This window comes from Protopterus annectens, chromosome 1.part0, assembly GCF_019279795.1.
Source record: "Protopterus annectens isolate FY-2018-M chromosome 1.part0, PAN1.0, whole genome shotgun sequence".
NCBI lineage: Eukaryota > Metazoa > Chordata > Ceratodontiformes > Protopteridae > Protopterus > Protopterus annectens.
In genome coordinates this window covers 1,813,699,219-1,813,717,326 of record NC_056725.1, presented here as the reverse complement: position 1 = coordinate 1,813,717,326, position 18,108 = coordinate 1,813,699,219, and the positions used below count along the sequence as shown (strand labels likewise).

The 18,108-nt window shown below is 37.5% G+C and overlaps 1 protein-coding gene across 3 annotated transcripts in view; it reads left to right on the top strand.

Annotated features, from left to right (window-relative positions):
- Nucleotides 1-17,006, top strand: part of GHR (growth hormone receptor) — a 1,761,548-nt gene extending 1,744,542 nt beyond the window's left edge. For all 3 annotated transcript variants that reach the window (XM_044069744.1, XM_044069739.1, XM_044069749.1), the window contains one exon: nucleotides 4,077-17,006. In XM_044069744.1, the coding sequence (XP_043925679.1) occupies nucleotides 4,077-5,033 (957 nt within the window). In that variant the 3' untranslated portion in view covers nucleotides 5,034-17,006. The remainder of the gene's footprint in view (nucleotides 1-4,076) is intronic.
- The last annotated feature ends 1,102 nt before the right edge of the window (nucleotides 17,007-18,108 follow it).

Genomic DNA, 18,108 nt, shown 5'->3' with positions numbered 1-18,108 from the left:
TGTGAATAAATGTCCAGCAAATCTCATATGTTTATCATGTTCTAAGAAATCCATAAAAATCTTTACAAATTGAAATGCTTGGAAACCTTAAAACCCAGTAAAGCTTTACATCCACGTGATCCACTGGCACTCCACTACCTCACCACTCACTCCGTCTAGCCAGAAGTTCAGATGCCAGAGTTGCAAACCACAGACAAAAATTGACCAAATAAATTTACAATGTTGCATTGGTGAGGTCAGGAGTCACTGTTCCCAGTGGTAAAATAACTGAAAGTAGTTGGTCAACTTGTATTTCAGACAAGAAGTGAATTAGAGGCAGATGAAGAGCACTGCCTCAACACCATGAAACTGTAATAATGAATCTATTTGCATCAGTCATTACGTCTGCCATTTTCAATAATATGGTACATTAATGAAATAGCATGTTGTTGTGAATAGAGACATGCTAACCTACATTTGTGTTTTTTTTCCAGAAATAAACAAACAGTAGGCAAATAATAACAAAAAACACTACCAAACCTATCTGTAGCTAACCTCAGTCGTCCGTTGATGGTTTATTACAAAGGGTTAAGGCTATGGGCCATACCTTTCCACTGTCTGATGTTCAAAGATGTGGCCTGTTCTGCCTTAGGAATATGCTCTTGTGTGTATTTATCTCTTTCCCTCTCTCTGTATAATGCAATGCTTGATTTCAGAAGATAATTATAGTTGCTAAAAAATTGCAAACGTTGCATTTATAGACATCTTTCACTCATTTTTCTGTTACCTGCTTAATCTGGTTTGGGATTTCTTGAAAGCTAGAGCCTACCTCAGTGCATAGGTGGGTACACAGCAGATAAACAAATCCAAGCTCAGACTCTAGTCTGCCAAAGGACATGTACTCATTTAACATATGGCACACACCTGATGGTAGTTCAAAATACTGTCAACTTACTTATAGCATGTCTGATATTCGTAACTTGCACATCACTATACATGATTGTTTTTCAACTTCTAAGTGAAGAGTATGTTTTAAAACTGCCCCTGATTCTTATGGTAAGATAACAGCCTGGAAGTATTCTGTGTGCCTGCTGAGCTGCACAACAGAGCTCATAGATGGGAATGGAAAAAACAATAAGAAAAGAAGAGCAGGCAGTGAAAATGCATGAAACTGTCATCCTGCCCTAGCACTTACATGCTTGTATGTGAACACTATAGTTTGTGAGGAGAATGAAGTCCGAGCTTGACTTTCATAATGGCAGACCCTGACCAAATTTACTGAGCACTTGCTGCCTTTCTAATTGTGATTCACGTACATGCAGAGCTTAAGTTCTGCGATCGAGCAGTCATAGGTTCACTTTACTTTGGTTTGCAGCCGTTGCAGGTGCAGAACACTATGATTCACGTACATGCAGAGCTTAAGTTCTGCGATCGAGCAGTCATAGGTTCACTTTACTTTGGTTTGCAGCCGTTGCAGGTGCAGAACACTATGATTCACGTACATGCAGAGCTTAAGTTCTGCGATCGAGCAGTCATAGGTTCACTTTACTTTGGTTTGCAGCCGTTGCAGGTGCAGAACACTATGATTCACGTACATGCAGAGCTTAAGTTCTGCGATCGAGCAGTCATAGGTTCACTTTACTTTGGTTTGCAGCCATTGCAGGTGCAGAACACTATGATTCACATACATGCAGAGCTTAAGTTCTGCGATCGAGCAGTCATAGGTTCACTTTACTTTGGTTTGCAGCCGTTGCAGGTGCAGAACACTATGATTCACGTACATGCAGAGCTTAAGTTCTGCGATCGAGCAGTCATAGGTTCACTTTACTTTGGTTTGCAGCCGTTGCAGGTACAGAACACTATGATTCACGTACATGCAGAGCTTAAGTTCTGCGATCGAGCAGTCATAGGTTCACTTTACTTTGGTTTGCAGCCGTTGCAGGTGCAGAACACTATGATTCACGTACATGCAGAGCTTAAGTTCTGCGATCGAAAGCAGTCATAGGTTCACTTTACTTTGGTTTGCAGCCGTTGCAGGTGCAGAACACTATGATTCACGCATGCAGAGCTTAAGTTCTGCGATCGAGCAGTCATAGGTTCACTTTACTTTGGTTTGCAGCCGTTGCAGGTGCAGAACACTATGATTCACGTACATGCAGAGCTTAAGTTCTGCGATCGAGCAGTCATAGGTTCACTTTACTTTGGTTTGCAGCCGTTGCAGGTGCAGAACACTATGATTCACGTACATGCAGAGCTTAAGTTCTGCGATCGAGCAGTCATAGGTTCACTTTACTTTGGTTTGCAGCCGTTGCAGGTACAGAACACTACTGCAATATGACTAGCATTTTCCCATCATATTTGTAAGGTGGCTGCTATAGTCTTTCAGCTGCCTGCCTTACAGTTCAAAAAGGAACACTTCCTCCAACCACAGAATGCTACATGCTCTCCCCATTTAAGGAGGGGGACTGACCAGAAGCGGATGTAGCAGAGGACCAGCACAGATATCATTTTGGTTACTGACCAAAATGGAAGGAGAGTTGTCTAAAAGTTATTCAGCTCAAGTCAAGGTAAGACCAGTATAAAAGTCATATTATACCCCTCTGGCCCTGCACTAATGTGAAGCATAGATAGTGCTATTGTCTGTTGTATTCTTCATAAGTAAAAATGTTTGCTGAAAAAAATCATTATCCATATACGAGTTAAGCAAAGAAGATATATGTTGTATGTTCATTGTTAGAAGGAAGTCAAGCTGTAGATGGCCAAGCAAATAACTTTACATTTGCATTTTGTAAGGGATAAATCTTTTGAAGCTGGAGAACCAAAACATTGGATTAGTGGCAAAGGACAATTACTGATATTAACTGCTGATATGTTTGTTGGGTCATATGGTAGTTTTCAAGAACTGTAAAGTTGTCTGGTCCTGTCATTCCTATTGGTTGAAGTTTGGGCATAAAACCTATTCCCAACTGTCAGGGAAACCAGCCATAAAATGTAAGCTTTGTAGTATCTTAGACATGCAAACTTAATTTCTTGTTGAGAACTTACATGTACATTATTTTATTTTCCTGTCATTTAAGCATTGGGTTCTCTGCTTCTCATAAAGTAGTTTTTCTGTTGCAAGAAGGCTAGTCAGTTTGATTAATACTTATATGTAACCCTTCTGTAAGCCTGAAATGTAAATCAAAAATCACACATTATTCTCACAGAAAGACTGCTTGAACTGATTTTGCAAATTACTTCTATTTTTTTGAATGACATGCACTGTTAGTCAAGGCTGGGGTAGCTAAATAGATTACTGTAAAACTTCTGCATTGGTAGCACAGGGGGATAAAGCCTTGACTACAGCCCAAAAAATCCAAGTTCACTTAGCAGCTTGGGGGTGTGACAGAGCTAACAGAGGAGGATGAGCATGTCCATCCTGGGGGACAAGGTGGAGCAGGACACATGCAGCCACAGTCCCATGGAGGAGGGGCAGGATTGAGATGCACAACCAGGAGACAGGCTGTCAGCTCACCAGACCACTGCCTGGTGGTAGCTTTTATTAGTGAATGTATGGAAGCGAGCTTTCATAGAGGGAGGTAGACCCCCAAAGTAATGCTTGTAGCTCATCCCCCCTGCCTCAATGTGTGGTTAGGGCTATAAAGACGTCCTAATTTCTGGGATGCTGATAAGGCCACAAGCAACTTTCAAAACTGCCTGTATAACAGTCCCCATACTGTACTGAGATAATTTTGTATTTCCCCCTGGACAGATGGGCAGAGTTTAATTGGGGGGGACTTGATGATTGGCAGGCATGATGGTAAAATCACCTAGAACAGTAAGTAAAGAAAAAGTGGTTTAATTATCTTATGCTAATTGTCTTGTAGTATCTTAACAAACATTGCGAGTGTAGGGTGTGCTTACTAATTTTATTCATTCAGCATTTGGGAAAAATGTCTGCAACATGTTTGCATTTGAGTAGCTCTGTGCTATTTTATAATTCTGTAAGCATTTGTACAAAGCTGTCAGACAAGTTTTCTGTCGTAATGATTGTCACAGTAATGACTGAAGTTTTAGTGACACTTTTATTTATTTATTTTGTTCTGTTTTCATTACAGAATGGCAAGTTGGATGAACTTAATTCTGTCTTGGCAGGCAGTTATGGTTCCAAACCTATCCTGTACATGGATGACACTTGGGTTGAGTTCATTGAAGTTGATATTGATGACCCTGATGAAAAGACACACGGATCAGACATGGAGAAACTTCTTGGTGAGGACATTCCAAACTCCCACAACTGCCAGGGCATTAAAGATGACGATTCTGGACGTGACAGCTGTTATGAGCCAGATGTCCCAGACACAGACGATGCTGTAGACAACCCTTGTCATAGCACTTCAGATCAGCCACAAGAGGAAAAGATAAAAGAGGATCTTCTGTGTTTAAAAGAGAATGATAACATATCACCTTCCTGTTTTACCTCTGATAGTGCCAACTCAGGTGATTTGCATCCAGAAAAAAGAATGTCCTCTGATCTCACTACAGGATTTGTAGTTTCTGAAGAGAGTAAGTCTAACAGGCCACCAGTCCACAGCCAGTTAAGCAACCAGAGTTCTGTTAATCTGGATTTTTATACTCAAGTAAGTGACATAACTCCTGCAGGAGGTGTCCTCCTTTCCCCAGGGCAGCAGAGTAAGGCAGAGAAGATAGAGAGCAAACCAGAGTCCAGGGAGCCTTCTAAATACCAGATACCTGCAGCTCTCATTGATGCCTACACTTCTGAGATGGATGTGAAGAAAATGAGCAACTTAAGTAAAGAAAGCAAGCCTGTGTTGGAGAAAGCCTTTGATCAGGGTAGTTACTTCACCGCAGGAAGCCTTACCTCTGTAAATCTAAATTCCAGTGTTGGAGGAGAGTATCAGCACAATCCATTGATGCCTGTCTCAGACTATACGTCTATTCAGATGATAGACTCTCAGCTGAGCCTCATACCAAAATCTGATACCTTGCCAAGCAGATGTTTCTCCAAGCCACCATATGTGACACCAGACCAACTGAGCAGTTTTATGCCATAATTTGTTTATGTTTAGTGGCATGAAATCAACACTTGCCTTTATGCTTTAAAACCAAAATTCTGAACAAGGGTTTTTTGCTCTGTGGTTCTGTTGTCTTGTTTGGTCAAACCTTTGCTTTGAAATTGTATGGATAATGACAAATATATTCAAGCATTAAATTGTCCTACTTTGCATATTGTACATATTATAAGGTATCTAGGAGAAAACAATGTTTAAACAATGGCTTATGAATGTCTTGAGTTAACATGTGAAAAGTGTTTTATATTAAATGGAACTGGCTACTTCTGACTTTTGCACCACAATGAAGCTCACATGTTGGTGGATTAGGTTGAAATAAAGCAAAGGGAATTTTAAGGTGAAGAAACAAGTGCGTTATGTTTGCCAAGCTTAAAACATAGATGTGCAGTGGCATAAGTGGAGAGTAGACCAGATTTAAAACTTTTGAGTACTCAGATTTATGGAAAAAAGGAGAAATTTATTTTGCAAAAAGTATTTTGGTATTTCAGTCTTAATATACAGATGCATATTAGAAAAATATAATGATTACAAACATTTTAATGTCTCATAGTACTCAGTATTACATCTTTTAGTTTTGAACATTTTGATATACTGAAACATGATATAAAAGGAAAAAGAATATTCTGGTTTACTGTGCTGGAACAGAAAGATATGTTTTGAATGACAGTAATCAGAATATGCTTTGATTCAATTATCTGCAAGCTAATTGTAAGACAATATTTAAAACAAAACTGAATTGTGACTCTTGCAACAGACCTTATTCATAGTATTTGCAGCTGTAAGATGTATTTTTGATTTTGTTCTGTTAGTTGTACCATTTTTTTTGAACATTGATGTTAGGCGGAGCGCTTTAAAATGGTCGTGGCTAAGATTTCTGTGCAGTCTGATGCATAAATAATAATGTAGTTTGTTGATGTAACTCTATAGTACAGAAGGTATAAAGGTTATCCTTGCAAGCATCACTGCTTTTGTTAATCAACTTTTTTTAATTATGCATTAATTTTGACTACATGAAGCCATAAATGTGTTTGAGCTTAAGATACTGCTGTACGGTTAGTTATACTGATGTCTCTGTTAAGAATATACTAAGATGAAACAAAATAATCTGAACTGCCATCAACAGACAGGTCCAAAAGCTAATGTTTTTATGCATAATAATTTCATTGGAAATAGTAAATTGCCTCTCAGAATAGCAGCACTACAACACATTTTACTACTCTGCCATACCGCAGTATTGAATCATGTCATGATTACTACACTTCAGTATATTATCATAATCTGCAGTAGGTTGTAGTGTTTGTGCTTTCAGTATGAAGCCTAGCATTTCACAGTACATCTGCATCTGCTGTTGCCACAGTTTGTATTACATTTTGTCAGTGAGCAGTGCTCACTCATCTGTAATGAACAGCACACTACTTTTCAGAAGACTGTAGCGACTGGATATTACTTGTGTGATTAGGCACTACTATTAGGTGTGAATGGATGTCTACTCAGTCCGTACATGCTTTGTGAACACTAAACAGTCACACATTACTACAGTTATGCTTCTTGGACACTGCACTGATGCTTTGCATATGCAGTACTCTGCTATAGGCTGTAGCATTCATAACTTCTGTTACAAGCAGTATGCTACAGTACTGTATTATGAGAGATGCAATGTTTACACTTACATTATGTTCACTTGACAGCATTACATTTTGCTTTAGCCATTTATAGCCATGCTTCCGTGGACTACACTTCCACTAGTACCTTTCAGAAGACTAGCATTCAGCATTTCTTTTGACACTGAGATACACTATGACAGTGCATGCAGTATGCCACACTGCACTGTCCACAGCAGTAATTAATCTACAGTACTGCAGGACTTCTGTTATGAATGCTATTCTGAATGGCTGCTTTGTGCTGCAGTAGAATGTTGTAATTATAGTTTATAAACACTACTTTTCATTATTCCGTGATTCTGTTAAAAAAATACTGTTTGTGTGTGTGTGATATGACCATGCTGTACAGTAAAATATTACACTGTAGTAAATGTTCACACTTCATTATGAACACTGTGTGCTAATACAGCATTAATTTTTGCTGTTTACATTACTCTTTTGTGCTTTGTGCGGTCAGTTTTATCAAGAGCAAACTTGTTAAAATGCTGTTTCATCAACTTTGCTCCATTTCCCAGATGTGATACATCCCTTGAGGATGTTTGTGTAAGAAAGGGGTTGTAGAGTGCTGCAAAACATAGGAATATACACTTTGTAGGGGGCAAAGTCAAAATGGCATTTCAGCAAGTTTGCTCTTGACAGAAAAGACCAAATCTCATTGTGGTGATTCAGAATGTAGTGTTCATATTTGAAATATGAACAGAAATGCATAGTTACACTGGAGTGTTCATTTCAGTGTGTGTTGTTACAGTACTGCATTACAGTGTATTTTGAGCTTTTTTTTTTGCTATTAATCCAGGTGCTACAGTCTGTTGTTTGATGAAGCATGGAGGTTTTAATGGATACTTCATTCAAAACTGCATATTTTCCCTAATTTGGACAGGTGAAACGCTGCCATTTGCAGACTTACTGCTGTCTGTGTAGATGCATGGAGAGTACTAGGCATAACATTTGGAATTTTCATTGTTGAGGTCTAATTTAGACAAGATGTAAGCAATGACATTGCAATATAGACAAATGTTGGTGAAGAGACCTGTGTCAAAGCACCGTACACTTAATTGATATTTTTTTGTATTGGGATACACACAGAGCATTTATTTTCTGAACTTATTCTTTTGTTCAAAGCTGGTAGAAGTGCCAAAACACTTTACTTTCATCATTCACCACAGTAATAATAACACAAACTAAATATATACCTTATGAACTGTAAAATGCACTCTGACCAGCCACAGCAGTAGGTTTTTATTTTTTCCTTCAAAATATTTAAGATCTCATAGACTTCAGGAGATGTATCTCCTGATTTATTGGTTTTGATAATCAGATGCTCTCTATATAATACTGTCTCCTTTGACGACTTGTACTTACAATTGTACTTACAATTTAGATTCCAGAATTTCAATTCTTTTGCATTATCAAATAGCAGGTACTGTAAAGAGAGGGTGGTAACATCAATGTTATGTTATGATTTTAGTAGGTTTCCTTAAATATTACAACTCTTCAAAGAAGGGTGTGGGGTTTTATTACATTTGAAATTTGTGTATTTTTCTAATGGACCTATCTATATTTGGAGCGTTGTGTATTTTTTAATTTGTAAGTACCTCACAGAATTTTAGAAAACAGTTACAAAAAGCAGAGAATTCCTTTCATTATTACAGAAATGTGATCCTTGTTATATTTCTGTTATTCCGATCCGAAAAAGTTGTTTATGAATTTCAGGTCACACCTTCAAAAAGCAGAGATTTTTCTGATTTTTATAGAAGTGTGACCCTTACCATATTTCTGTTCTTGTCCCAAAAATTGTATATTTAGCACATTGTCCTTTGCTGTACCCTTCTGTCATTCCCCACTGTACCATTACAATCATGTGGCTATTTTTGTTACCCCTTCCAATTACCTAGTCTGTCCTAATAGCTGTCTTCCTAGATTAAATCCTTCACTTGGTGAGCCCCCCAGCTCATAGGTACTCTGCCTAAGAACCGAGAATGAAGCCTGCCTAATACCTAAACATGATGCATGTCTTCTGTATGAGAAAGACAACTAATGGCTTTAGACAGCATCTGCATGTCATCATAGGTCTTATTCTTTTCAGGACCACAACACCTGTCCAGCTGTGAAGTTTGCTTCTTGGTAACACGTGTTTCACACTGAACCTTGCTAACATCCTTTTTTTTCTGGTGAGAAATACATTTTTATAGTCACTTCATTTGTTCTTCAAGTGGATTCTGTAAATGTTATTTTTTCCTCACTTGGTTTTGAGGCCCTCATCCATCACAAAAGGTGTATGGATATCTCCTCAGTTGTTGTGGTGCACAGTCCTGGCACTGCTTCATTTTTCAAAAAAATTTTAATACAAATCCAGCATTTTGGGTTATACAGATGAAAATGTAAGGTGCCTAATACGGAATGTGTGAATTAGTGTTTGGAGTAGAAGTAAAAGCGGGATTTCTTTTTACTTTTTTTTTTTATAACAAATAACTTTATTATGTGCTTTTGAACAGTGGAAGACTAAGAAACATTTAATTAAAAACCTAATATCAGTAAGACATGAGAAAACTCATAGCTGAAAGCAAGCATCTTAACAATACACGTACCAAATGGAAATAGAGCCATGTCATGTGTTGTCATGCTTATAAACAGATTGAAAAAATTAGCCAAAATCATTCCAATCATGCACGTCAAGACAATTATTTAACTACATTTTTAATTTGTTACACTTTTGTTGAAAAGTAGGTAGCCAATATAACTGTATTTTTTGCAGAATTTGAAGACAGCAGCCAAAAGGGCACCATCCTTATCCAGCAAAATGTTTTAAAAATGGTTCTTCTTTGTTGTTAACCCTGGTTGCCAAAAAATAGAAATATAATTGGAATTACTAGTCTTTTAGCATAGACTGTCTTGTCTGTTATAGTCCCGTAGAGCTTTACTGCAGAACTTGTCCAAGCCATATGTATGTAGTAAGCATTCATGTGGCAATAATTGTCACCGTTTTCCATCACCTTTTTAACATTCTACATGAGAAATGTTGCCACATGTAATGTAGTTTTAACAGGGGAAACAGAGCCAAGGATGACAAAAGAGGAGGTGGTACAACTCAGATGTTCAGTCCAACTGTTTGCTCATTGTTTACTGTTACAGTGACCTGTTTGGCTCAGTGTTGATCTGTAATGCTTTTGTTCATTTCTTTTTTGTCACTTCTAATGCTTGATCTTCCTTGATCTGTCATCATCTCCATAAACTGTCCTGAACCTCAGCTACTGCTTCTTTAGTTTGCCATTAACCCTTGTTTTATATGAATGAGTGAACTTTCCCATTTATTACATTGGTGATGCTGTTAGTTTGCAGATATTACCACCACCTCATTTATTCATCAGGGCATTTTCCTTGAAGTGTAAGGAAATCCATCAATCTCTTATACTCTTGTTATTTAAAAGTTACATATGTCCATCACAAAAAGGATGTCTTTCGTGATCCAGTTTAACCACCAAATAGGTATATTTTGTATTTTAAAAGCGTTATTGACACAGAGATATTGTAATGGGCATAGGTTGTACAGCATAGCCTGATGGCCAAAGATCTTTTTCTACCTAGATTTCCAGCTTGCCTGAGTTCCCAATTTTGTAGTTCTTTTTGTTTAATGCACATCTAGCTGAATAACGTAAAGCTCTTCATATACCCAGATTGTCCATGGGTTCAGTCGCCGTAAAGAATATTGCCAATCTAGAGCTGCCTCCGGCATAAGCTTGTAGACTGGGGAGATGTAGACCATCCTGCATTGAGGAACGTACCATTTATTTCTGCAGCTCCTTGTTTGTTTGCCATCCCAAAGAAGATTGTATATATTTTTTAATGTATTTGGATGAGGTAACATGGGGTGATCATTATCACATGACACTTCTGCTCCGAAAAGGTAGGAAAACTGTTTTCCATGCGACTTTTCTTTTCGTGCAGTTTGTTTAACAGTGATTTCACACTAAAGGTTAAAATGTTAGGTAGGTCATAAGACAAAGTAATGCCTATGTATTTACACTGAGTCTTAGTACAGAGGTTGAGGGTTATGTGTCAGCTTCAGCATAAGTTTTATTGTGAAGGAGCAAAATGCTTTCATTTTCATTCATGGTAAAACCCTGCGCAGCAATGAAGCTGTTGGAAATGGTGAAAAAACTGACTAATGTACCTTGCAGGATGTGAGAGACAGGTTATGCAGTCATCTGCACTCCAGTAACGTGTTACTTCAGACCGTGAAGCTCTGATGTGACTGCCAGCTTGGCCAGAGTTAATTATGAGGTGGATATTTCAGAAACTGTGATAAGTAACAGAGGATGAAGGGGGCACATCTGTATCTTGTTCTTTTTGTAAGTTAAATAGTTGAAGGGGGACATAATACAGACTTGTGCTTTGAGCTTGGAGTATAAAAAATTACATTTTATAGTAAAACTAATTGGTTGCTAGTATATACCAGTATTTGTCATATACATTCCTAGACTAACCGTATATCAAAGGCCTTGCTAAAACTGGCAAAGATGATTGCTAGCTTTGACTACTTTTTCCATGACCATTGTGCCCTCACTGACCAGTCAAAATATGTTTGAAAGTTACCATTTTTTAATCACTGGACTAGGATTTTTGCAAAGGTTTTGAGTTCCAGTCATGGTAGTGATGTTGTACTTGGACAAAGTGTCTTGGCAATGGCCAAATTATGGAGGAGAACACTTTTGTCCTTTGGTACAGTATGTAGTTTCAACATGACTGGGACTAGGGTGAGACTGTCAACGCTGGAGTTATCCTCGAAGGTAATTCGCTTATTGCTCTTGTGATCTGCGTATATGAAATTCCATTAACTAGGTCTTGGTGGCCCTGATAATAGTTCACAATTTTCTTTAGTTATGAAAACTCTGATCTATAGTTACTGAAGGCATGACTTCACTATTTATCAGCTTTTTGATATTCTTTTGCCATAACTTCATTAATTTTAAATGCATCTCTGATGATATATTCTGTGTTGTCTCATATTGCTGTAATCTGAATCTTCTCATAGTATACCTTGGCTAAGAATTTGTAAGATGCAATGCCTTTTGCCTAGAAAAACTTGCTTACTCTTTCTTGGTTTTATGTCTACATATTGATAAGCTTTTAGTTTCTTTGTTGCTTTTACAATGGGTTCTTCTGCATTGTTGATTTATTACCTGTGAATGTCTTGGTGCACATCACATATTCATTCAGTTGTTTTTCAGTTTAACTGTGAAAAAAACAGTCATGTAGGTTTCACGTTTTCCTTCATTGTTAAATTTCATCTACAGTTGTTTTCTCCATAAATCAGTTTTGTGCTAATTATTGATAGTTTTAAACTTTAGGTGATAAGATTTTCACTTACTCCTTCCATTGATTTTCCCTGCAAAACTGTCCTGTAATCTTGTTAGGGCATGGTGAGATAGGAAGGATGACTTAATGTCTGTATGTGTTACTCCTGAGGATTAAGACAGAGGAAGTGAGTCAGAAATCAGTTTTGATTGCCATACCAGGGAAGCTGTAGCTTTTCTCTGTGATTTCATTTGTGCCACCCCACTCCACCCCACCCCCAATATCTGTTAAACCAAATTCCTGAATTATTTGTCTTGCAATTGCTGTTAGGTTTCCTGTCTGTGACTTCTGGGTGTTTATCCCATCCTAGGTTAAGAATGACATTAAAATCCCAATAGAAGAGAATGTGCTTACCTTTATATTCTCTTGAAACTGTTAGTAATGATATATGAGGCTCATTATCAAAATTTGAACCATACACGTTGGAAACAAAAAGCTGTGAAAATGTTATATTTGGATTAAACTCCACCTTCATCATTTCGCCATTTCTTGGCTTTGTCCAGTTCTTAGGAGTTATGAATAAATATTATACCCCCTCATTGATTTGGAGATGTAGTTTTTCCAAATGAACTAATTCGTCTTGCATACTAATGTTTATACGCAAGGAAAAAAAGAGGAGTTCTTACCTTCAGACAGAATTCTGTCAGAGGTGCAGTTAGTGTCAGCAATACAATGTGTGAGACGTAGGACAGGCAAGGGAAAGAAAGAAAATCAGATGAATAGCAGCCATTTTGTCCACATTTTTATTTCTAAAAATAAATGGTTAATAAAAGAAAAGAAAATTAACTGTTTGCTAGTAATATTCATTTAAAAAAATATTAGTGACAGGTAATATGGGTAAATAATGCGACATTGTGAAACACTTAGAAGCTTATACTTGCTGACTGAACTTTATATGTAGCTAAGACCTGTAAGGACAAGAATGAAAATACTGTTAAAAAGCTTCTGGCACCATATCATCAGGATGTTCAACTTGTTTGTATAGAAAAAGTATGACAAAAATTAGGAAGGGCTTGAGTAATTTGTGTTATATAGTCAAAACATAGTGGTCATCCCTTAAATGCATTTTGAACCCCCTGATAATATATAGAGGGGTATGCAATAAAATTGAATTTCTAGTGTAAAGGTAAGGGACTCACAGAAAGTCTGCCCTCCTATTCAGTAGCAAAAGTAACTCTTTAAGTAATGACTTCTACCTCACTGCCCTGAAAGTAAAACGTGATTGGACTGTGTCAGTTGCTGCAAGCTTCCGTTAAGCCTCTGTCTGCTCAAACTCAATTATAAAAATTTCTGGAGTGGAACAATGTCTGTATGGTATTATTATTACTTAGCCTGGCTGGGGTGGGCATTTCCTTTCTTTTGAGGTAGGGATTGTGGTAGAATTATTGACTTTGGTTCCTTTCTTTTTTCACAATCCACTTTTTACGTTGTTGTTCCTAAATTCATTTTAAGGTTATCAGCACATGTATTGCTACTACACACTTATAACTGCTTTAAATATGTTATTTCTTCTTTTGTAGTTGTAAAAGCTAGTGTCAGTAGTACTTTTGCTATACGAGCCCTACTGAGAATCATAATTACAGTAGAAAACTGATCTCTGAAAATAACTGGAGCTGTGGCATTTATTGTATTGTATAATGGCAAGCTGTAATCAAGTCTGACCATATAACCTGCCACTGTGAGCACTCACCACCTTTCCGTCTCTCCCCCCTTGTAGAAGTCCTTCATTGTCTATGTAGTTCAGGCATTTGAATATGCAGTGGTATGGATGTTTCAGCTTCCTGACAGAGTAATTTGATGGGATTGTGTTCAGTTATAGGACAAACCCTGGAGTGAGTGAGGTCAGCATTTCCCTTGATAAGCTAATGGATCATCCTCGGTAATCCATTTAGGTGCATATTGTTTCTTCTAAGCCTTTTCTGTCAGAGTCTTCTGATTTAGACTTCAGTTATTTAGACAAAGCCTGGTGCACCAGTAGGGCCCTTTCAATCTGATTGTATGCTGATATCTTTGATTGCTGAAGCAAGATTGTATATTCTGCATCATGGTAATCTGAAATGCATGGATATCCTACAGCAGTGAGCAAGACAGAAACTGAAAAAAAAAATCAATTTAGGGATTGTGCATACAATGCATAAACTGGAAAAAAGGTCAAGAAATGGACACTTCAGTGTTTCATCTGGCAAGAGGCTTAAAAATTGCTCTGCATTTTTGTTTCTTAAGGCAACTAATGCAAGAGTCAGTACAAGTATTACTTGAAGGCTAAGCCAGTTTCACATCCTTGTATTTACAGCTTAGACAAGCGCGTTATGGTTTCCTGAGACTATGGACACACTAACCTTTCAACACTTAGCAGTTATTTAATCACCTTTCATCCTAGCAAAACTGTCCGGGGAGCAGTTTCATGTTTTGCATAATAAAAAGAGAAAACAGAAGGCTTACAATGCTTATTGTTTCATATTCGTAGGTAAATCTCAAATTTAATGGTATGGCCAGGCATACTCAGTGTATTCATATGAGTTCAATTTGAATACCACTCTTAAAACACATCCAGTTTTACTTTTATGGGTCTTGTGTATTAAAGTGAGGTAAAGCAATAAAATAGTGCACATATCTGACTAAATTCAGTTATTCCTGATTATTTTAGTACAAGACACATCATCTTAGTTAGGGGCATCTACCCAGACTGTGCAGCAGTAATATCATGTGCAGACAATTGGCATTTCAACACTGTTGCCATTACTGGGTTATTTGGGCAAACCAACATGCAGCTACATATCCAAGAAACAGTGTATTTCAAGGTTCTTCATAGTGATCTGAAAATGGAGCTCATCACCAATGCACCTTCTTCCCAACTACTTACAAGCCACATTGTTAGTGGTATATGGAGCAAGTGAGCAATGATTTTAAAGACTGCAATCTGTAAAGATAAGGCACAAACATCCCCGAGGGGTTGATGCAAGATTCACTCTGACTTTCAAGTCAAAAGTAACGAATGAAAAAAAAATTACACTACTTGAAGGAACTTTGAAAATTAATGTGCCTAGTGATTGCACCAGCAGTGAAAGAAAACCTGCTTGTGGTTATCTGGATGGTAGCAGCAGGTGGGGGATAGAGCTTAGGCTCTACCAGTGCCTTTTTCTTTAGCTGGCTACTCTGCAGCATAGGCCCATGTGAGCCCCTAATGAGTCAATTTCACTGTTATGAAATATGGACAGAGTAACTCACAGCAGGCAAAAAAGACTAAATCAGAATGTTGAAGCATCAGTTTAACTTGGTTGTTTAAAACATAGGCCAGTGACTTTTTTTCTCTGTTGCCTTATCGAAAATAATGCAACAAGTGTGGATGCCTAGTAGTGCAAGTCACAGCTGGGGAAAAGTGTGGTCAGAGAGGAAATAATAAATATAATTTTATGCAAGTAAAGCAAAAATTATGAAAATCTGAAGGGGTCGCAGACATGCATTCTAACTGCACCAACCATTCCCAGCACAGACATATTGGTTTTGCAACACTGAATTGGTTTATTTTATAAACCTAAAATATCCTCCCATGGGCTGGCACCTCATCAAGATTTGGTGTCTTTGCTTTGTGTGCCCATTGATTGCCAGGATAGGCAGTGACTCCCTGTGTCCCTGGGTCAGATTATGTGTGTAATAAATTAATGAATAAGAATGTTAAAGCCACCAGATACTGTCCACTTGTTTGATGCAGTACTGCTTACTGTTGGAATTATGCATTATTTTTAATATCCTTTTAAAATATATGCAGTTTTCAGTATATATGAGGACAGTCACTTTTTTTTAATCAGCAAAACATTTTTTGCTGCATACATTTCTAGGAGTGGCAGATGAGATTTTGAACATTTGTCAGATTCATGCAAACCAGATTTGAGATAGTATCCGTCCAGCAGAATGGTGGCCAAGTGCTGAAATCGAAGCACATTTGAGTGTGCATTTAGAGAAGGTTATCACTGCAGTCGGGGGCTGTCTTTGCCTTAAGGTGCAGTAACTTAGTAGTTCATAACTCAGTTTATATTAAGTTTGCTGGTACAAGTGGCAGAACCGTCTCCATGTAAGTGCCAGAGACCTTTGCCTTTTATGTAGTTTCTAAAAGTTAGCAATTTGCTTTGCCTGTGCTGAGTCGCTTTTCATTGAAGTGCAATTTGATAGACTTCCATGAAAGTTCCTGGATTTAATCTCGGTCTTGAATTCTAGGAAAAGCTTCATCTTGCTCTTTGAACACATCGCCTCCTCTTGATTCTTCCCATAATGCTTCAAACCTACAAACAGAGCCTAATGAAAATGATATTTATACTTTCCTAGGTCAAGTTACTTAATCTGTACAGCATTGCCAAGACATGCAAGTTGTTCAAACTATATATTTATGTTGGTTTGATGTTTAGGCCAGCTGTCATAAAAAACAGGCAGAATTCATGTTATTCCAAAATCAGAAGACTTAGCACTTGCTCAATTTTTTTTCAGCTGTGTTGAATAGTTCTGGTTAATTTAGCCAAGTTTATATAATCTAGAAATAAACATAAACAGATATGGTGATAGCCCCCCTCTGTTGTCAGATATGGGATTTTATTATTAAGAATGTTTTCAGCATGACAATCTGCTGTAAATGTTTATTCAGCTTTGCTGCTAATATCGATTGAAAGTTACATTTCCTATTTTTAAATTCAGGTGTAGTAACTAAGTTACCAAACATGCGTTTGTAAAAATTTTCTAGTTGCGTACAGCTGTCTTGATTGTAAAATGTATTGCTTCAAATTCTATGGACATATACCTCAAATCTCAGAATGGCATGTCAGTTTGGTACTTTCCTGGTCACAGAAATGATTAAACACACAAATGGAAATAGCTGTCTGTCTTGTATATGTAATTTTTCTTTCAGTGCTTTTTTTGAGAGGTAAATAAATTTATTTTCCATATTAAATATTGTCCCGTCTTCTTTGTATAGTTTCTAGCCCAGTATATTGCTATCTTTATAACAAGAACTTTAGACCAACATACAAGAATAATTCCAGTCGAGCAGCTACGCATGTACAGAACAACAAAAAGCTTTGCACTAGCGTAAAGACAGGTTGTTGAGTTGTTCTCCAATTATCGTTAATGTAAAAATAGTGACTACAACATGTTTATTGCCACTAGAATTGTTGATTGTAATCCTGTATTTTTTGCAACTTTTTCTTATATGCTTTATAAAAATAATTCTGTATTGCTTTTCTTGCTTTACAAATATGTTGTATGCTTGCAGTCATACAAGAGTTTTATTTTCTTGCATGCCAGAAGCCATCTGCTGCCCAACCTGATTCTTTCCTGTAATGGTTGATCTTTCTGTGTACTACAGTAGAAGATGGCCTCTTTTTATAGCTGTTATACTGCATGTATGTTAGTAGGCTTTTGAAATTTACTTCTGAGCATTACAGATGAGCAGCAGTTGAAGTTACTTTTCTACGTAGGATAGATGAATCTTCTTATGTAAACAAAATGCAAAGAACCAAAGGAATTGATGCAGGTAAAATCTGCTTGGTTTGCCAAGTGTACAGTTTCCTTAGTTGTCTGATAAAGTACAGATTATACTTAAGCAGGAGCCTACCTTTTCATTCTTCCCACTGCTTTGTACATTTCCTCTCTCTTAATTTTCTGATCTCATGTCTGTTTCATTTACACTGGCACATACAGTTTCTTATATTCAGGATCTTTTCCCAGACCCCAAGGAACTCACTCCCTCAGCCATGGGGTACCCCTTTATATGCCATTCATTTGCCAACAAGGAACCTAGTATTAGGGCCAAGGAATCAGGACCACTTTTGGAGTGAGCTGGATTTGGAGAAAAGACCTTCTTCCTAATAGGAGGTAGTCAGTCCCCCTATGTGGGAAGTGTGATAGCAGGCGTTGGTATGCACATTTTTACTCAGTGCATCCCAGATGTCTGTTACTGTCTCCTTTTACCTTTTTATCTGTATGTACAAGGGCACTGATGTCCCTTGGGTCATGATGCATATGGTGATCATCTGTAATCCCTTCCACACAGG